General features: G+C 37.7%; 2 protein-coding genes across 2 annotated transcripts in view; one reads left to right on the top strand and one right to left on the bottom strand.

Annotated features, from left to right (window-relative positions):
• The window catches only part of LOC145091632 (metal tolerance protein A1-like), a 130,517-nt gene that overhangs the window by 70,543 nt on the left and 37,170 nt on the right, over nucleotides 1-22,804 (bottom strand). The window lies entirely within an intron of this gene.
• LOC145095071 (uncharacterized) lies at nucleotides 868-1,275 on the top strand. Its single transcript, XM_079033012.1, has one exon. The coding sequence runs from the start codon at nucleotides 868-870 to the stop codon at nucleotides 1,273-1,275; it is 408 nt and encodes a 135-aa protein (XP_078889138.1).

The following is a 22,804-nucleotide window of genomic DNA, read 5'->3' as shown; positions in this document are numbered from 1 at the left end:
TTTAAACATTATCTCTACTAGGGTGAGACGGATGATTTATGATGGTGGAAAATTTTGTTTACTTGTTTATGAAGCACGTGACGAGTCCAACATAGAACAAATGTCTATTGTTTTGAGTTTCATAAATAAAGATGGCGTTATTGTGGAGTGTTTCTTTGGACTTTGTTCATGTTCCTAACACTACATCACAAACTTTGAAGAATAGAATATATTTCCTATTGACAAATAACAATATTGATTTTAAGTTGATTTGTGGGCAAGGGTATGATGGTGCAAGCAATATGCGAGGTCATCTCAAAGGGTTGCAAGCATTGATTTCAAAGGATTATCCGCTTGCATATTATGTTCATTGCTTTGCTCATCGACTACAATTAGCATTAATGACCTCTTCTCAAGGAGTTATTGCATTGCAAAAGTTTTTTACTCGGTTATCTTTTGTTATCAATGTCGTTGGAGCTTCATCCAAGCATTCCGACCAACTAAGAGATGCACAAGCAGAGCAATGGCATATTTTAAATCTATTGGTGAGTTGGAGATTGGTAGAGGCCTCAATCAGATTGGTACATTACAACGGGATGGAGATACCAGATGGGGTTCTCACTTGAAATCAGTTTCAAGCTTAATCAAAATGTTTAGTCCAATTTGTGAGGTTTTACTTAAAATTATCGAGGATAGCACCGGTTCGATCAGAGGAGATGTAGATTCAGCATATGAGACTATGAAACATTTGAATTCATTTTTGTTCTACATCTCGAGAAAGAAATAATAGAGATCACAAATTTACTTTGCCAAGCTTTACAGAAACAATCTCAAGATATATTGAATGCATTAAGGCTAGTTGTATCCACTAAGTTGTTGTTGCAAAAAATGAAAAATGAAAGATGGGATAGTTTTCTCTCTCATGTTAAGTCATTTTGTTTGGAACGCAACATAGATATCCCTGATTTGTCTTTTTCTTACTTTAGTAGAGGGGCTCGAGCTCGTAATGAGTGTAGCAATCATACACTTGAACATCATTATCGAGTGGATATTTTCATCGAAGCAATTAACTGTCAGTTAATGGAAGTAGATCACTGGTTCAATGATAGCTCGATGGAATTGCTCCATCTTTCATCAATGTTAGATCCTAAAAATTCTAATGAGCCTTTTCTAAGTGGTGATGTATGTCAATTAGTAGAAAAGTTTTATCCTAAATGTTTCAATGAAACTGAGAAAAATCTTTTGAAGATGCAACTCCAACATTACGAGGCGGATGTCATTCAACGTGAAGATTAATTATAAACAATTGACATCTATTTCAGAATTATGTCCATGGTTGATAAAGACTAGAAGAGCAACTAATTTTTACTTGATTTATCGAGTAGTTAGTCGTATACTGACTCTTCCAGTTTCCACTGCTACAACAAAGATATCATTTTCAGTAATGAGTCTTGTTAAAACAAGGCTACAAAATAAAAAGGAAGATGAATTTTTAAACGACTTGTTGGTTTTGTACTTCGAAAGGGAGCTTGCATAAAATATTACTTTAGAGACGATTGTACAGGACTTTAAAGACGTAAAAGATCGACAAATTCCACTTTAACAAGCGATGTTAAAATACTTTATATTATTTTTTTTATTTGATTTTTTATATGTTATGACGTTGAATCAAATAATTTTTTTTATTGTTTCTTTACAAGAAATATGTCATTAGTAGATACTACAAGATTTAAAGGCAACAAAGGCAATATATGTCGTTGCTAATACTATTAGAAATCAATGTTATTGTCTTTAGTGGCGACATGTCGTCACTAATATTTCCATACTGATGCTTCCTTGCTAATACGCATATTAAAGCTATTAATATCGTTGCTAGTGGTAGGGGTGGTGGGTTGGGAGGAGAATAGGGTTTATGAACTCAATGAGAACTTGGATCTTCTTGAAGGATCGTGTAAACACTTTTCGAATCTTATATTTTGACCCTAGTCTGGGTTACACGAAATCCAGATTTTGGGGATAATCTTTCAAGGAACAATATAAAATCAAAGCATTATTATGAGTTCACGAATTAGGGTTTATATAGGATTCAAATTCTTTTGATTACCAAGATAATTATCAATCAACATTAAATGTGAAACGTCCCAAAAAATTAAGACAAAAAAATTTCGTTTTTAAATTAATAAAATTATTATCCTAAACATCATCATAAAAATCATGGTGAAACAGAGTGTATCAACTACATCACAGAATATCAGAGTAACATAAAAATGCGGAACAAAGTGGTGTGTGCACTACAATAATCTCGGGCTCTTCCCCTTCGAACCAGATGTACCTGAAAACATAAACTAAAAATCGTAAGCACAAATCTTAGTGAGTTCCCCAAAATACCACATACCATACATAATAAACATTATTGGGCCCGCCCGACATCGGGCTCCGCTCAATATACAGATTTGTCTGTCATTGGGCCCCGCCCGACATCGGGCCTTGCCCAGTATACATATAAACATATAAACATGTAAACACATAACACATGAAATAATCACAAAGATAAATAGCAAACAGAAGGTCGTCGGTCCCCTCCCGGTAAACATACAAGCACATAACATATGCAAGAGTCATGCAGTCATCTAGTGTAACGCCCTGTTCCAAATCGTTTCTTAATGCAGGATGGTGACCCGAATACCGAGTATCATCAGGCTTAGGGCCTTTGAGTAAAACATTTAGACCCATTTGGGTGTAGGTAAGGTAATTTGCATGATCCGGGAAGTTCAGTTTATGTTATGGAGTCGATAGGTATTTCAATAAAGTGTCAATTTGGGCTTTTATGGAATTTGAATTTTTGTTCGAGAAGTTTTAAGGAAAGTATGAGATGATAGAAGTGTAGAGCTTCTCGTTACCTCCTTTTGGATATAAGGATTGTCAAAAACGGAATTATAACGAAGAAGTTATGACCTTCAGAAGATTCATGGTTTTAGGGTTAAGGCTAATAGGTGGGGCGTACTATGGTGTATGTTAGGGGTACTAATGTATATGATTGTGCATGCCTTATGGAGTACGTTGGGTGTTCCATAAGCATGAAGGGCTTACTCCAGTTATACCCAAACCCTAATTTAGGGTCTTCAACCTCCATCCCTCTAAACCCTAGAATCGAAACCCTAGCCCCCATTTTGTGATTTTTGAGCTTTTTTTGATATTTCATGCTTTTTGGTGTTCATAGAGGAAGAAGGAACTTCTTGGAGAAATTTAGGATTACTTGAAGCTTTTGGATCCAGGGTTGTTGCATCTTGATCTACATTTTGGATGTATAAACTTTCTATCTTGATACTCTAGGTATTTGATCTAGTTTAAGGAGTAATTTGGGTTCGTTTTGGTCCTTAGAGTCATCCTTGTGAGTATGAGCTACTCCAAGAGCTTATAATGTTGGATCTTGGCCTTTGGGAGGTCCCTACTTCATAAAAATGTCATCTTGATGAGTTATTGTGGTGCATGCATGAGTTTGGGTGATTATTATGGATTGTATTAAGGCTTTGGTCATATTAAGCCTTGCAAAGGATTGAAGTTGCCAACTTTATGTGTTAAGACGTCTCACTAGGGTCACATCCAAGTGTGAAATTCATTGTCTTAACCATTAAGAGCTTATTTTTTATTTTTGGACCCTAGATGAGTACGTTGGGCATACGCAAGTGTATGCTCAAAGTAATGCTGATTTTGTACATCAAGGACTTGTACTCTATGCTTCGAGGGTAAGTACGCTAGGCGTACCATTCTGGTACGCGAGGGGTACATCCCAGTTTTCCATTTTCAGCTTTTTAAGACTTAGGCCTTGTTGGGCCATTGGAATTTGGACTTTGGGCCATGGATGGACTTAGTGTTTTCTTGGAAGTAGGTCCATGATGGTGTTGGGGTCCAATCGGGTTATTGGGCCTTAATGGCCTTTTGTTGCTTTTGATTTGGGCTTTGGATTGCCATTTTGGGTTTGGGATTTTTATGCATTTTGGGCTTGGCCTTGGTTATGGAACAAGTAAGAAAATGGTAAAATGGTCTTTTACCCTTTAGGAAGATGGTTTATGGAGTGGGCCTCAGATTTTGAGTTATCGGGTTAATTATTGATTAAGATTGTATTTATTGATTAGTTGGCATGAGGTTATCTGGTTCAGTGGTTCGAGCAGTTATCTGACTATCAATGGATTGAGGTGAGTTTTCTCACCATATCCATGGGACGAATGCACCAATGTCGGCCCATTATTTGCTATGTGGCATGCCAATTGTCTTTGTGATGCTTGCATGAAAGACCAGGATTTATCCCTTGGCAATTATATGAAAGAACAGGATATAGCCCTTGATAATTGTATGAATGACCAGGATCTGGGCCCTGACACTTGTATGAAAGACCGGTATTTGGCCCTCGACATTGCAAGGGAAGACCATGATTTGGCCCATGGCAGGAAATGATTGTAAGACTATTATTTGGCCCATAGAATTCACTTTCTTATTTATAGTATGTGGTATTTTGGGGAACTCACTTAGCTTTGTGCTTACGGTTTTTATGGTTATGGTTTCAGGTACTTCCGGTTCGAAAAGGAAGGGCTCGGTTTGATCGCAACACATCTACCCATGTTTCCGTATCATGATGATTTTGGGATTGTACTCTGATAATTATTTCTTATAAAAGTAGTTCTGAATATTGGATAAGCAAATATTGAATGTTGACTTAAAGATAATTAATATTTTGGCTGAATTAAAAATGAAATTCCTACCTCATAATTTTGGGATGTTACAAGTTGGTATCATAGCCTTGGTTTTAGGGATTTAGGCACACTCTCGAGTATGACTTAACTCAAACTGAGGAATTGGTAATTTTTCTTAAAAAGAAAACGAGTTTTTAAAAAAAGATTTTTGTAAAGGGAAAGAAATATCTAAAAGGATTTTTGTAAAAACAAAGGGGGTGTGATGCATGCAATCGGCCGAGCTCAAGTAAGTGATTCCTAGAATACCCATACATTATATGTTATGAGAATTGCATGCTAGGATGAGGCTAGGGATACTTTCAGGAATCGCATGATAGATTGACCTGATATGTGATGCCTTGTAGCCTAGGGAGCATTGGTTGCTAAGCTAGATTGGAAATATGTATTGGTATCACTAATTGCTAAGTGTATCCTTTAAAAATTGTATACGGTTAGGATCATATAGCCCTAGAATGATTGATTTGGCCTTATTTCCTGTTCCTTGTTTGGTTGTGGTCCTAGGGTAGAGTCTTTTATTCCACAGTCTATTTGATCATGTATTGTGTATAATTTGCATGCATAAGGCAACCGGTAGTGAGAGTGGAAGTTCATAGCATGAGTTGTAGTATATGTGAGTGTGAATGTTCCTTGCTTATTCTATGGATTGGAGTGTTGTTGCAAGAATGCTACTTGCTTTGTTCTTTATGGAACTCTTAAGTGATGTGAGTTAACTATTAAGTGAATATACTAACTCACATGTGACGAATAATCTCAGAGTGATGGATTTGACCCTATTGTGTAGCTCTCGTTTGAGTCTAACCATTGTAGGGATGAGTCTTTTACTCGAAGGATTATCTAAGCTTTGTTACATGTGATTGCATTCATGAGGTAGTTAAGTGACATTATGGGGAGTTCTTCAGCCGCTGATGGCAAGGTGAGGTTGGAAACTTAGGAAAGCCTAGGAAGTGCTTTAGTAGGTTCAATTGCGTTGTTTAGCGAGCAATTGGAGTATCATTTTGAGAATGTGACTTAGTGTAACGCTCATTTCAGGTATCATTTTTTTTCAATATTTTAGGGTTTTGGACTGGAACTCGATGAGTTGGGGAGCTCCAACTCGTTGAGTAGAGATCGTTTTGGATGCAGGACTCAGGTTCTACTCGACGAGTTGGAAGGCCCCTACTCAACGAGTAGACACTGTAAAGGAAAACCCTAATTTTCAGGGATTTGTACCACTATTTAAAGAACTTATGGCTCATTTGTAGCCTCCATCATCGTCCTTACAGCCCAGAGAAACCAAAGATTAAGCCTTATACCTTCTTAAGTGTGTGAGAGAGTTTTGGAGAGTGATTTTGGTGTAGTTGTGAAGGAATTTGGAGCTTGAAGAGGTTGGAGTAAATAGAGAGGTAGTAGATCTGACATCTACTCTATTTTGGCAACCATCTTGAGGTATAAAGTTGCTACCTTGACCACTATTTGCTTAGATCTCATCTTGTGAAAGTATATTGTCACTTTTGGTGCATAATGGTGTCATTCTCGGGTTTGAACTTGTCATGATGATATGGTTTCAGATCTGGACACCTCTAGGCCTCCATGGACATAAAGTTGCCCACTTTATCTAGTCTAGGCCCTTTTCCATGCCCTAAACCTTGTATGAACCTTAGTTTTAGTGTTTTGAGCCTTTTGAGGCCTTACATGCACATAAAGTTTGCAACTTTACATGGTATTTTAGTCCTAAGGGACTGGATCTATAGTTTGGGGCCTTGGATTCGACTGAAAGGACTAAATATGTTAAGACAAGTTAAAACTCGGCGAGTTGGATCGGGTTTTCCTGTTTTCGGTCTACAGAGTAAACTCGACGAGTTGGATTGGATTTTTCGCATTTTCGGTCTATAGAGTAAACTCGACGAGTTAATGAGATGACTCGACGAGTTGGATTGGGTTTTCCATGGTTTTCTGAACACTGAAGGAACTCGACGAGTTGGGTCAACATGGACTGTTGACCTTGACTTTGACCAAGTTTGACCTTGAGGGTATTGTTGGTATTTCGAGATTTTGACAATTTAGCTAGTCACATGATGACTGTAGGAAGTTGAGTTGGAGCTGCGCATTGGGAACTATCATATCTTATCAGTTCAACATTCTTGAGAGGTGAGTCTCCTCATCATACCAATGGGTCGAAGGCACCAAGTCCGACCCATTTATGATATGTAGTACACTAGTTGAGGTAGTGATATGTGGCATGTTAGTTGTTTATATGCTAGGTGGTATGCTAGTTGTATATGTGGTAGATACTTGCATGAAAGACCATGGGGGAGCCCATGGTGCTTGGATTAAGACCATATGGGGGAGCCCATGGCTTTTCAGGTAAAGACCATGGGGGAGCCCATGGCACTCAGATGTCATACCATGTCGGGGAGCCCATGGCTTTCCAACTAAAGATCATGGGGGACCCCCTGACACCTAGGTGTAAGACCACATGGAGGAGCCCATGACATCCTGGAGCAAGACCATGGGAGGAGCCCATGACATCCTTATATGTTTGTATGCATGGCTTGTGGTATATGTAGCTCCTATAGCTAATATGAATTATGTGATTATGTGGATTGTGTGGGGTATGCTCTGAGGAACTCACTATGCATTATCTTATAGTTTGTTGATTGTTTCAGGTACTTCTGAGCCTAAGGGCAAGGGCAAGGTTTGATGGCGCGGCACACACTCTCCCACACATTTTTATGGGGACACTCTGATATTTGAAATAAAATGTTAATGTTATGAATTTGAAAACAATTTTCATTGAGATTTTATGGTTTATGGGAATGCTTTGTTTATTTTAAAATGAAAAAAATGGAAAATTGGGTTGTTACACTTACAGGATTTGGGATGATTCTTGAGGAAAATATGGATAGGTGTGGAAGGTAGTATTGGGCTCGTACTACTGAAAGCACATGATCCAATACTCAAATCAGGGAGAGTCTTGTAGAATCTAGGAAGCCTGTGGGAAGTGGATTCTTGGGTATGTTCTGACTATTGGTATGATTGTTTTGTATCGGTATGGCGATGAGCACGTTAGGAGGAGGTTCAGGTTTTGGTTCAGGCTCAGGTGCAGGTATTGAGTCGATTGAATGCGTGAGTTCATCTCGTCAGAGATTACCCGTGGTATTTTGGAGCAGACTCCTGTGATCTTTGGTACGGTCAAGGAAGGAATTTTGGAGATTTTGGATGAGCATCTGGGCGCATTCCATAATGAGATTATGGCTATTGTTGGAGCTTGCGCTCTTTTCCTTCCGTGAGTTTTGTGATTGTGGAGCTCCTGAGTTCTTTGGGGGAGGGACCACATTGCTAGTAGTATATGGTTAGAAGATATAGCTAACACGTTCAAGATAAGTTTCTGTCTTCTGAAGGATAGAGCCCAAGATTTATGGGATGAGGTAGACTTCATTGTGGGAGGCGATGAATTGGGTTGAGTTACGACCCAGTTCCAGGTCGGGTGCACCAGCTATGGAGGTGCAACAGTTGATGAGGGAGTTTCAGGACCTTCTCCAAACGACTAAGACCGTAACAGAGATCACTTCCATGTTCCAGGAGAGAGCTTTGTTGATTCTACAGTATGTTGCTGACGAGGAGATGAAGAAAGTTAGATATCATGACATGTTGAGAGATGACATCAAGGATTTTGTGATTTTATCAAAGTCTGAGACCCTAAATGATATGATTGCTAGATCGCAAGAGTGCGAGATTGATTTGGGGCATCTTGGGAAGAGGAAGCCATAGCAGACTCAGATTTTAGTGGGCCAGGCGAAGAGGCCCAGGACTCAGGATTCTCGTTTGGTAGGCCATCGGGATTGGGGTTGTTGTGCCTGATGGGTTTTGGTCATAAGACATCCTATGTGCTCATACAAACCCTAATGCTTGGATCTAGGTTTCTCTATTGTACATGCTGTGAATCCAAGACTATAAACCCTAATTCTAGCATATGGAAATCAATATTAACATATAATTAGGTTTAAGATAGTACCTTGATTGTTATGTAGCAATAACAATCTCAATTCCTCCTTGAATTGACTTTGGAAGGCTTAGAGTCACAAGTGTCACTCCTCTAATGGCTCACAAACACCATAAGCAAGAGGATGAAGAGGAGAGAGGTTAGAGGCTGCCCAAAACGTGTTCTAACCCTAGAAAAGAAATTCCCCACGTTTTTTAGCCTTAAGGGTTCTATATATAGTGAGGCTATTAGGGTTATCTAACAAGAAAACCCTAATTTGGTTGCTTAAGCCCTAAGCAACCCATAGACTCCTTTAATAAATCCCTTGGACGATTTCCTTATGGGCTTCCCATAAGAATTCGTCCACCTCTTGATTTAAGACAATCCATGGCCCAAATTGCAATTATCTTATAATCACAATTTCAGTCCCTTAAGTTTAATTAATCTCTTTTAGTCACAAAACTAATTACCAATTAATTATTGACTAATATTAATTAAACAATATGATTTCTCCTTTAATATATTATTCCCATAATATATTAATAAATCATATTTAATCCTTTCTCTCCATAATTCATCCTATCAAGTTGCTTTGGTGAAGGCAACCCAAAAGGACCATGCACCATCGGGTCAAGTACATACCAAAATAGTTATGGACTTAGACACTAATCCAACAGTCTCCCACTTGGATAAGTCTAATAACTATTCTGCGTATGACTTCAGATCCTGATCTGCAATCGTAGCTTTCCAAAGCCGCTGTCAACTCTGATCCTATCAGATACGCGTGTCCTTAGATAAGGGATCATATATTCCTCCATTCTAGATATCATATGAGATATGATTTCAAATCATTCTCTTTGTACTATATCTCTATTCCCGATTTATGACGACTGACTAATTGAACAAATCAAATTAGCCCTAGCCCGGCCGAGCATTTACGTTTGTTATCACTAAATCATCGAGGGGCCCAAAGATACCGCTTTTATCCTACCTTGGATAAAAGGAACGAATAAACTTTGATACAATGCTTGCTTGCACTCACTCACCGAATCACACACAACAATATGTTTTATAACACCAAGTTACTAGTTCGTTTACATATTATCAATGTGCAACCGATTTGCAAGATACAACTCACACATCTCAGTTTCAAGAATATAAGATGTTATCGTCTCATCAATCACTCGTGATACAATTCATGGAGTGATCCAAGTGAGCGTGGGTTTAATCCAATGCTCAAATCACATTCATAAGCACTCATGAACGTTGCAGCAAACATTTGCTTATGTCTAATGCTCTTTAGACAATCCACACACCAATTCACGACAGTCTTCATTCATATCTACTTCCAACATATGAATGACTGTGGCCTGTTCGAATAATTCGATTATTCTTAATAAACTCAATTATTCTGGAAGTCAAAACATGCAAATGTGAAACACAAGAATAATACTAATCCCATATGGCCTCAAACCTTTGAGTATAAATAAAACGACTTTTATTTATCACCATATTGATTACTCATTATTTGTCGTTTCGGGTAATCAACTTCTTACTTGAATTACTACACTTGTCCCATGCTCCTAGCATGCACACAATGTTTACCTATGGTTCTTACTTTGTGAAATAGATCACATTGAACACATTTCCAATCATTCTCATTTCACAACTCCAAATCCTTTTTCATAAGTTTAAGAATATCAAATTCTTGCCACTTATAAAATATGCTAGATTCTAACATTTTATGCAACTATCCTTTCGTAATGTCACTGCACCAAAGTCACAAAGACTTTTGCCAATGATGTTACAAAGTCCTTTATCGGAGATTGTTACAAGAAAATTCCTTAGATATGATGTCTCTCACTCAAAGTACATTCCTTTGAACATCCTTTTGCATAAAAGTTCCTAATCTAGTCATATATTTTCAGTATTCAATTCCCAACATGGACACGCTTCCATATTTTCCATATGACAACTCATTCTTAATAGAATCCTTTCTATTCATGATAATGTCGATATGGTCCATCCAATATGGAAACATTTCCATATTTTCCATATGACCACTTATTCTTAATAGAATTTTTTCTATTCATAATAATGTAGAAATGGTCCATTCAATACCATGCTTCCAACTACTCACAAGCAACCAATCCTCATCGAACTTTGGATTGTCCTTTGATAGTTGTTTAATTATTTTAGTCAAAACCGATTCTATTCCCTTTTCCCTTTAAATGCGCTAGACATTTGGAAAATCTTAGAATGGTCAAACATTAAAGCATTTGCAATCGATCCTTTACCCGAAGCGTATGGGACACGACGCATAATGTTTTATTTGCTATGTTCTCAAAATTCGAATTGTGAAGAGGAATGCCGTAATCATAATCGAAATTTAAGAACACACTATGTACCCTAGACTAAATTTATTAACATTTCTCAACCTAAACCTTTAGATTTGAAATGAAGCATAATATTCTCTCCCTTAATTATAGCAAAACAACTCTTCAACTATTGCGACTTTGCAAAGTATGACTCTTGTTTTCTATAATTAATATTGCTAACCTTGCAATACTTTCCTTAATAATCATACAATCATAACTTTTATGCTCCCACTATGATGATGATTATTATAAAACATAACATTTATGCTCCCACTAGCTTCGACATGTATTCATAAATATCTTAACTTTCAGAAAAACAATGCTTATTGAATTTCTTAAGTCCATGTTTCTAATACTTAATGCTTTGATAATCTTTTATCAAGGCTTCTTGAACTTCTACACCTTTGCCTTAGATAGTTCATATGTGTGTGTAAACAATTGCCAAACCTTACAATTCAAATTATGGAAAGGGATACCGTAACCATAATCGAATTCGAGAATGCAATTTTACAATCACTATCTTCTTAAAATCTCTCTTAGTGAAAGCATTTCCTCACAATCATTTTCATGAAGGAGGAAATCTTATGACACTTAGATTTAAACGGTGTATGTGTTCCTATCCATGTGAATTTGTCAAAACTAAAGTTTACGACAAATTCAAACTCATATGGACCGAACTTTCTTAATCTTGATTTCTTGCCTTATGGTAGCACAGCTGCCTACCATGTCTTCCAAGTAGTTAAGCAGCTCACTCTTTCCTATCAATGTACCTTTCATTGATTAAGGTGCTTTGCCTTTTATGCGTTCAAAATGAGAACTCATAGAACTCACATGCATAATTAACTCGATTGGATTGGCACAGAAACAAAATAATGTCAACAAGATAGGTTGTAAACCTCAACTCGTGTGCTAGTGATGATCAGTAAGGTTTATTTGATTTGTTCTTGAAACCTTTCAAGACCATTAAGACTCCCACTGACTCCTTGACATATAAGATTCTCTTGTCAAAACATTTCTTTGACAAACAAATATTCAAGAGTTAGTGTATCTTTTATCAAAACTCTTCATAAATTGGTCCTAGTTGGTCTTTGTCTTATCCAAGACATCACAACTTTCCACATTTGATGAATGTTACATACCTTCTTAATACTTTTCACGCAATGTCACAATCTTAACTTTAAGACTTGTTATTGGAATGAAGTATGATTGACTTCTTGATTTAAACATTTCTTCAATCCTTGATTCCTCTGCTTAAACATACAATTGTACTAAGACTCACTTAGAGGATCAATTGAGATATGGTTCTTAATCATTAAGACCTATCATAACGCATAAAAGCTACTCTCCCTTCTTCTTAGAATGGAGAAACTTTTATCTTTCTACCTACTTGATTCTTCTTATTCGTTCTGCTTATTGATTTAAACCTTTTTCAATCAATTCATAATCACACTTAATCTTGTAAGTATAATCATATTTACTAAACCTTTAGTAAATCATGACGAATATCATTGTTACTCTTATGGTGAACTTGATCAACACACAACTTTGTGTGCTCGATCTCCTAGTCCTTCACTTGACACTTTGTCAATGAATTAGTCTAATTTCCAAATATGAAATTTCTCATTCATCGTGCAACCAAGTTGCGTGATTCCAAATTTCTGTCCAATTGAAACTTTGGGCGATGAGAAATTCTCCCAATTTGGTAAATTCTCGACTTTCCATAAATAACATAATAAGAACCAAATCCATTATTGTTAATAATAGAAACATTTTAACATCAATTTTTCATACACGCCATTGCAAGGATAAATAAATAAAATTTAAAATCAAAATTTATTTTATTGCGGAAAAGTTTGTCCTTACAATGCAATTCATTGAAAAACTTATGCTAATACATCTTTCTTAGCAATCTAACTCTAACTCTAAGTAGTAGCTTAAGAATCTAATCTTCGAGAAATGCGATCGAAATCCATTCTTTCACGGTTAGATTCTGCTCACTTCTTCCCTTAAGCTTCCTTTCTTTTCTGCGATCCTACAAAAAATCAATTGTAATCTTATCACATTATGTATTAAGAATCTAGAATAGAAGCTTAAAAGAGTTAGTTAATGGATTTTACCTATATTAGAGCCATACGTTTCGACTCTCCCATCTCTCAGATCTCTTAGGTAAATAGGGCAGCTTCGTCTCCAATGCCCTTTCTCTTGGCAATAAAAGCAAATTGACTCTTTTTGGAACATGACATGGAACTACTTCAGACATTGCCTTTCTCTTGTGATCAAACTTTTCGATCATAGCATGTCTTTCGTTGCCATTATCCATATCCATGAAGGCAGATTCACCAATCAACTTTGCTTTTCTATTGCGCCAAACCATTGCTGATTCAGCAGCAATAAGCATATAGGTGAGATCTATAAGGGTCACGTCGCGGTTCATCATATAGTACTCTCTTACGAACTCACTATATGAGTTAGGAAGTGACTGAAGAACCCAATCAACAACTATTTCCTCACAGACAACGGATCCCAACATTCTTAACCTATCAATGTGTGACTTCATCCCTATGACGTGTGCACACACCGACTTTCCTTCTTTATGTTTACTTGCCAAAAGGGCTTGAGTGATCTTGAACTTTTCAAGCCTTTGAACTTGTGGGTTAGGGAGAATGATTGGAGGAGGAGGAGGAGGAAGTGAAGTATGATCTCTTGTTCCTCGATCGAATCGTGGAATATCATCTTCATGTGCAATGCTTGTTCCACGGGATTTGAGAAGACCATAGTTGTCAAACTTTTACATCTACAATACGGGAGAAAAATGAATTCAAGTTAGTTGATAGATTGAGTCCTTAGTAAATCACCAAAATGAGATACTAAGGCTAGGACCCAACACAATATTCTACAACTCGGGAGAGGGATGCCATAACCCTAATTGCAGAATATTTGAAGGTAAGTGAATGACGATTCACTAATTTTCACCACGAAAAACGAAAAAGAATTTTAAGTTTTAAATCTATGAAAACTCCTAGATCTTTTGAGATTCATTTAACTTTCAATGGCATGTTTAAATCTCGATATGCTCCTCTTGTTTGTGACTGGGATGCCGAGGATCACAAAGCGGGTGTGAATAACCATGCAAACTTACGTGGTGCCCTCACATGTTACAGTCATCTATTTGATGTGCTGGTAAACCACACACGCTCCACCGAACTATGACAAACATTGAGTCACCCTTTGCTACCATTGCTTAGAACCATTTAGTGTGCCGGTAAACCACACACGCTCCACTAACGTCTTCGCAAGGGCACAAAGTGTAATTTCATGGAATTGCATCAATTCACTTTTGCCTAAGTAACTAAGATTGGGAATTTTATGAAAACATTTAGTTACTTTAATAATTCATTATACTTATAATGGAAGGTTTCGTCCTATCCTACCCGTTCGGCTAACGACCCTCCACTAGTCAAGAGTGTGGTGGGTAAGAGTGGATACCCATTCAATCGCCATTTTATAGGCAATTTCCTTAAACACCCCTTATAGACCAGCTTCGTGAATGAGGCCTACTAACGGTAAGACTAACTTTTACTCATACATATATATAATGTTAGACTTTTAATGTTATATATAATATAGGGTGTATTTTATACTTTCAAAATACTAGGTGGTCTAATTTAACAATTATACTTTTAATTCAATTAAATTGTAAACCTAAACTTTTATGGATTTATTAAATCTCTATTAATTATACACCTTAATTAATTAATAAAACCATAAGGGTGTGATTTGAACTTTTTCAAAACTATACTAGAGTTTTAGAATTTAACATTCCTAATTAACCTTTTAATCAACTTTTAAATTCCAAAACTTGAGGGCAAGTTTTGAAACAATTCAACACATTAGGGTTTAGAATTTAAATATACATCAAAATTAAACTATTAATCAAAATTTTAATTCCAAAACTTGAGGGCAAGTTTTGAAACCTTTTTCAAAACATTAGGGTTTCAACTATTTAAATTTCAAAACAACAAAACTTTTGGGTTCAAATTTAAACTATAAAACCTAAAGGGCAAAATATGAAACTTTTCGTAACAACAAGGATCAAATAACAAATAATTCAAATTAACATTTAATCACATAATTATCCATATTTGATTTATTTAATGATTTCTTGCAAAACAATTTAATAATTTACTCAAAATAATTAATCAATTATCACATAAGGAAACAATTATCTTATTAATTGATAAATATCTTCAATTAGATCAAAATTATAGTGAAATATATCATATAATCGGATTAATATTGATCTAACATGATAAGGTAACTATCCATAAGCAAAAACAGCAAGAAATCGTGAAATACCCTCCATCTGACGAGTTGACTCGTCGAGTCAGGCTTGGACTCGTCGAGTCTGCATGGACTCGGCGAGTTCAGCCATGGACTCGGCGAGTCCAGCCTCCAGAAAATCAAAAATCGAGTTTTTCAGTTATATCAAGCATCAATACAATTGAAACCAAGTTAGGCTCTGATACCACTGATGGGTTTTGGTCATAAGACATCCTATGTGCTCATACAAACCCTAATGCTTGGATCTAGGTTTCTCTATTGTACATGCTTTGAATCCAAGACTATAAACCCTAATTCTAGCATATGGAAATCAATATTAACATATAATTAGGTTTAAGATAGTACCTTGATTGTTATGTAGCAATAACAATCTCAATTCCTCCTTGAATTGACTTTGGAAGGCTTAGAGTCACAAGTGTCACTCCTCTAATGGCTCACAAACACCATAAGCAAGAGGATGAAGAGGAGAGAGGTTAGAGGCTGCCCAAAACGTGTTCTAACCCTAGAAAAGAAATTCCCCACGTTTTTTAGCCTTAAGGGTTCTATATATAGTGAGGCTATTAGGGTTATCTAACAAGGAAACCCTAATTTGGTTGCTTAAGCCCTAAGCAACCCATAGACTCCTTTAATCAAGCCCTTGGACGATTTCCTTATGGGCTTCCCATAAGAATTCGCCCACCTCTTGATTTAAGACAATCCATGGCCCAAATTGCAATTATCTTATAATCACAATTTCAGTCCCTTAAGTTTAATTAATCTCTTTTAGTCACAAAACTAATTACCAATTAATTATTGACTAATATTAATTAAACAATATGATTTCTCCTTTAATATATTATTCCCATAATATATTAATAAATCATATTTAATCCTTTCTCTCCATAATTCATCCTATCAAGTTGCTTTGGTGAAGGCAACCCAAAAGGACCATGCACCATCGGGTCAAGTACATACCAAAATAGTTATGGACTTAGACACTAATCCAACAACGCCCTGTGTGGGAGGACCCATGAGGGAGGATATCAAGAGATAGGTCGAGGATGTTTCAGTTGTGGTCATATGGGTCATTTTAGTCGGGATTGCCCGTGGGTCGGATCCGATGTGTTTTCACTACAAACAGGTGGGCCACAAGAAGGCCGACTGTCTGATGTTGAGGGGACGATCAGTAAGTGCACCTGCTCCGGTTACTTTGAGGATCACTGACGGTCGTGAGGATAGAGCAGGAGCCCCAACAACAAGGAGTCGGGCATTGCAATGTCAGTCAGTGGAGGCCATGATTTCATCATGTGCTATTACGGGGATGTAATCTTTGATTTCTTCTTGATTATTATCAATATCTATATTGCTTTGGAATCTTGTATTGGTTCGGGTAAGCATTATCCTTGGTTTAGTTCTCTTTTATTACCTGGGTTATATCATCAAGAATTGTTTTGTACCATTTTGCATGCCAAGAGTTATCAGTGGGTCGTATCTTGCTGAGCGGGTTTTAGTTTTTTCGGTTGTTGTTTCAGTTCTTTGATGGGTTCGATTCAGGGGTATTATTTGGAAGGTCTATGGTCGGATTAGCTGGTTAGTTCTCCAATGAAGTCAGATTTCAGTCATGTTAGCATTTGATTAGATAGGATCGACATTCGTCTATGGAAGAACCTTTGGGTTCAATCACTACCATTGCTAGGGAGCGATAGCAAGAAGTTGAAGGTGGCAACCGCATGAGTTTGTTTGGTCACTGGAAATGCCAGGGGAATTTTATTATCCCAAGGGTTGAAGATGGTTAGAATTCAAATATTCTTTTGAGGATGGGAAGTTTGAGTGAAGGTTCGCCAGTTCGGAGCAAGGTTTATGGTCTTTGTTACCAGCATAAAGAACTTATGGATTTGTTGCGGTATCATGGGAATTGATTGGGGTTATCGGGCTTGACGAGATTTCGAGAAGTATTCATCTGGATTTCAAGATTTGTGTGATCATCGGGATTGGATAATACTGGAATGCTAGCTCTTTGTAAGATCATGTAGTCGATGGTTCAAATTATAAGGGGGTAAGATGGGGTGGGAAGCCATCAAATTTTGTGGGTTGGAAGAGCTTCGACAAATCCAAGTGGGGGAGAATCGTTCAGATTTCTGAGCTGAATCAGGTATGAATCTAGGGTGATTTTCACATCCCATTCAGGAGGGAAGACGACTCAAGTGGTCGTCTGGATTGAATATTGTGTAAGTTGGGAGTTCATGAAACTTCCAACAGTTGGTGGGCGTCTTCTTTGTGATGCATAACAGGCATGTGGATGGATCCAGATTGAGGGTTGTGTTAGAGCCTTGCTACATATTCTTGTTTGATGAAGGCTTTTGGGTTCGAAGCATGACCTGAACACCTGATTGGGATTTAATCGGATGTGGATTTGACTCAGGATGATTGTGGTTGATATGGTAGAGGTATGGTAAGACCATGGGCGATGACCATGGCGGGATAGGCGTATCGTAAGACTGCAGGGTGGCCATTGCATTCACTGGATTGATAGATGGTATAGGAGTGTTGTAAATATGCAATGGGATCGTAGCGTTCACCAGATTGAGGAAGACCATCGTTAGGGTGGTCGTGAGTATGAAGGAGGATTAGCTTGTGCCTTGTGTAAGGCGGATAGTAGGGATGGAGAGCATCTCTCTCTCTCTCTCTCTATTATGGGAAGATGACCATTGGGTCTGGGGAGAGGTTGGTCCCGTGTAGCTCTCGATGGGGTGAGACCCATGGGCAAGGCCCGCGTGATTATGGCAATGCAAGTAAGACCTGGTAGAGACCAGTTAGCTTAAGGAATTGGATTATGGTTTTAGTAGGATGATTATGTGGCCAGGGGGTGGCATAGTGTGATGTATAGGCTAGGGTAGCCTCATCAGTTGGACTCTTAGGAACCTGGTGGTCGGACCAGGTGTGAGACTGGTAGTCTCAGAGATGGTTGGGGATTTTATATCCCGGTTTAATGGATGTAGTGGATCAGAAGATTTAAGGTGAAATGTAGGTGTAAATCCTTGGATCTCTGGTTATGAGTTATGTATAGGGTTGGCTTTTGATCAAAACTCTTGTGATTATGTTTCGGATTGGTTCCACCTGTATGGAGGTTAGGAAAGTGATGGGATTTCAGGATTTTATCATTATCATTTGGATCAAAAATTATGGGATCGGTGTTTTGTTCAACATTAGAAGGTTCTGATTGGAGCGTTGGTTTCCATTAGGGTGGTAAGGAGTGATTTCGAGGACATAATCTAACTTAAGTGAGGGAGAGTTGTAACGCCCTATTCCGAGTCGTTTCCTAATGTGGGGCGGTGACCTAAATACCGAGTATCATTAGGCTTAGGGCCTTTGAGGAAAAGAGACTTAGACCTATTTGGGTGTGGGTAAGGTAATTTGGATGATCCGGGAAATTTGGTTTGTGTTTTGGAGCCAAGGAGTATTTCGGTAAAGTGTTAGTTCAGGATTTTATGGAATTTGAATTTTTGTTCGAGTAGTTTTAAGGAAAGTATGATTTTATAGAAGTGTAAAGCTTCCTGTTACCTCTTCGTGGATATAAGGATTGTTGGAAACAGACTTATAACGAAGAAGTTATGGCCTTCGGAAGATTCATGGTTTTAGGGTTAAGGTCAGTAAGAGGGGTGTACTATGGTGTATGTTGGGTGTCCTATGCCATATGATCGTACGTGCCTTATGGAGTACATTGGGTGTACAATGAAGTAAGATGGGCATACTCCAGTCAGACCCAAACCCTAATTTAGGGTCTTGGACCCTATTTAAGCTCCTTAACTCACCACCAAACTCTATTATCTCCAGCCTCCATCCCTCTAAACCCTAGAATTGAAACCCTAACCCCCATTTGTGTGGCTTTTGAGCTTTTGGTGGTATTTCATGATTTTAGGTGTTCATAGAGGAAGAAGGAACTTCTTAGAGAAGTGTGGAATTGCTTGAAGCTTTTGGATCCAAGCTTGTTGCATATTGACCAACATTTTGGAGGTATAAAGTTTCTATCTTGATGACTTTAGGTGTTAGATCTAATTTAAGGAGTAATTTGGGTTCGTTTTGGTCCTTAAAGTTATCCTTGTGATTATGAGCTACTCTAAGAGCTTAGAATGTTGGATCTTGGCCTTTAGGAAGTCCCTTGTTCATAAAAATGTCATCTTGATGAGTTCTTGTGGTGCATGCATGAGTGTGGGTGATTATTATGGATAGTATTAAAGTTTTGGTCCCATTAAGCCTTGCAAAGGACTGAACTTGCCAACTTTTCGTGTTAAGACATCTCACTAGGGTCATATTAGAGTATGGAAGTCATTTTCTTAACCATTAAGAGCTTATTTTGGATTTTTGGACCCTGGAGGAGTACGATGGGCATACGTAAGTGTACGCTCATCGTAATGCTGATTTTGTTCACTAGGGACTTGTACTCTGTGCGTAGAGGGTGGGTACGTTGGGTGTACCATTCTGGTACGCAGGGCGTACTCCCCAGTTTTCTATTTTGGGCTTTTTAAGACTTGGGCCTTGTTGGGCCATTGGACTTTGGACTTTGGGCCATGGATGGATTTAGGGTTTTCTTGGAAGTAGGTTCGTGATGGTTTTGGGGCCTAATCGGGTTATTGGACCATAATGGGCTTTTGTTACTTTTGATTTGGGCTTTGGATTGCCATTTTGGGTTTTGGGATTTTTATGCATTTTGGGATTGGCCTTGGTTATGGAACAAGTAAGAAAAGGGTAAAATTGTCTTTTACCCTTTAGGAATATGGTTTATAGAGTGGGCCTCGGATTTTGGGTTATCGGGTTAATTATTGATTAAGATTGTATTTATTGATTAGTTGGTGCGAGGTTATCTGGTTCAGCGGTTTGAGCAGTTATCTAACTATCAATGGATTAAGGTGAGTTTTCTCACCATATCCATGGGTCGAATGCACCAATTTCGGCCCATTATTTTCTATGTGGAATGCGATTTGTCTTTTGATGCTTGCATGAAAGATCAGGATTTATCCCTTGGCAATTGTATGAAAGACTAGGATATAGCCCCTGGCAATTGTATGAAAGACCGCGATCTAGGCCTTAGCACTTGTATGAAAGACCGGGATTTAGCCCTCAACATTGCAAGGGGAGAACATGATTTGGCCCAAGGCAGGAAACGATTGTAAGACGATGATTTGGCCCATAGCATTCACTTTCTTATGTAAGGTATGTAGTATTTTGAGGAACTTACTAAGCTTCGTGCTTACTATTTTTATGGTTATGGTTTCAGGTACTTTCGGTTCGAAAGGGAAGGGCCCGATTTGATCGCAACACATCCACCCATGTTTCCGCGTTATGAAGATTTTGGGATTGTACTCTGATAACCGTTTCTTATAAAAGTACTTCTGAATATTGGATAAGCAAATATTGAATGTTGACTTAAACATAATTAATGTTTGGTTGAATTAAAAATGAAAATTTTACCTCATAATTGTGGGACGTTACATCTAGCATCCTAAACATAACAAACCATGGGTCGGCATTGGTGCCTTCGACCCGCTAAACATAGTGAGTAAACTCACATCTAGCTGCTGAAACACCCAAATAAATCTGTCTGTTGGTCTGGAAAATCCTTGCGCTATCATCATCAAATAATATCCAATTAACAATTGGATCCCGACCCATAACCAAGAATCTAAGCTACTTAGCCCGTAACTAGGGTAAGAGACCATTTTACCCTTTTTCTTACTTGGACTAAAACCAAGGCCCAACCCAACTACTTAAAAGGCCCAAATCTTAAATGGAAACCCAAAGCCCAGTTATGGCTCAATCTTCCAAATTAGGCCTAAAACCCATCATGGGCCTAAATCCAAGGAAGCCTAAAATACTAGACAAAAGCCCAAATCAGAAGTCTAAAGCCCTATCAAGGTCCAATCTTCAAAGTCCAAAGCATGGCCCACAACCGTGAACGCCAAGCCCAAGAGCCCATCTATTGAGTACATGGGGCATACTCAACTAATACCCCCAATATACTCCCCTGACTACTAGTCCTCTTCATTAAGCACTTATACAGTTAAGACCTTTTGCCAAATTCTCAGATTTGGTCCCTAAGGGTGACTTATCACGTAAAGTTGGCAACTTTACACTCATGCATGGCTTAATGGGACTCAAAACTCAAAAAGGATCTTAATAAAGATCTTAATGCTTGCAAGGACCAATATCCTCCATAAAGTTTGCATTTTTATGAGCATAGGGCCTTAATGGAGCTAAGATCTAGCATCCATCGCTTCTTTAGTAGATCAAAAGTTCAACTTTCAGTCAAAAGACTCAAAAGTGCACAAATAACACCATAAACTAGATCTAGCACAAAAGACCATCATGGTGAGAGCTTTTTACCTCAAAAGACTTGCAAATGTGAAGGTATCTCTGGATCTACAAGCTCAAGTTGTTCCTTAAAGTGATCTTCTTCTTCTTCTTCACTATAAAACACCAACAAACACGTTTTCAAGATCAAATCTCACCAAATGCACTTAAGGTTTCGTTTTCAAGGTATAGGGAGATGAATGCTAGTAAAAAATGTCAAAAAGGTGCTATAATGATGTTTAACTAGGGTGCAAACCCTATAAATTAGGGTTTGCCCCTGCACCATGTACGCCATGCGTAATCCACGTACGTGGGTGAAACCAACGATCAGGAATGGGCTAGTACACTAAGCGTACTCATAGAGTACATCCCGTGTACCATCCAATGACCAAAATGTTAACAATTTTCATTAAAGGGGCTAAAAGGAAACTTACCAAAAATCGATTGTTAAAAAATGTTGATTTTGTCCCATAAATAAGGGATGTGGTTTCAAAGATAATTATGAGCAATATATTCCGAAAATAAGATTTTCCATAACATTTTTCAGGGACCTCCACTAGGGTAGTACCCCCTTAGACCATGCTAGGAGTGTTGCCCCTAGGACCCCGCAAGGGGGCGACGCAACCCACTTGATCAATGTCATTTGGTTGAACTGAGATCAAATTCGTTTATACTAGCGTAGACCTTATACCTTTTAACTTGTAATAAAATCAAGAATTGAATTACTATTGGTAATTTTTAAATCTTGTTGTACTAAAATGACATTGTGACACTAAAATCACCAACAATTGGTGAAAAAACCCAAACCCGTAGACAGAAACCCTGAAAAAACTGCACTAACTAAAACTGAAAAAAAATCGAAACTAAAACCGATTGGTACGGTTTTTAGTTATGTAAAAAATAAAAAATTTCAATACTGTGAGGTTTTTAGTTTTGCAAAGAGTAATCGAACGACAAACCGAATAAAAAAAATGAAATGCACTGATATATACAATAAATTACATAATGTTATATACTATTTAATTATTTGTTACTTAATTATTAATATATTATGTATTAAAAAGAGG

The sequence above is a fragment of the Lactuca serriola genome, chromosome 3, assembly GCF_051521515.1.
Source record: "Lactuca serriola cultivar US96UC23 chromosome 3, Lser_US96UC23_V15, whole genome shotgun sequence".
In the NCBI taxonomy this organism is placed as follows: domain Eukaryota; kingdom Viridiplantae; phylum Streptophyta; class Magnoliopsida; order Asterales; family Asteraceae; genus Lactuca; species Lactuca serriola.
Note: the sequence above shows the minus strand (reverse complement) of the source record. Positions and strands in the feature narration are given on the sequence as shown.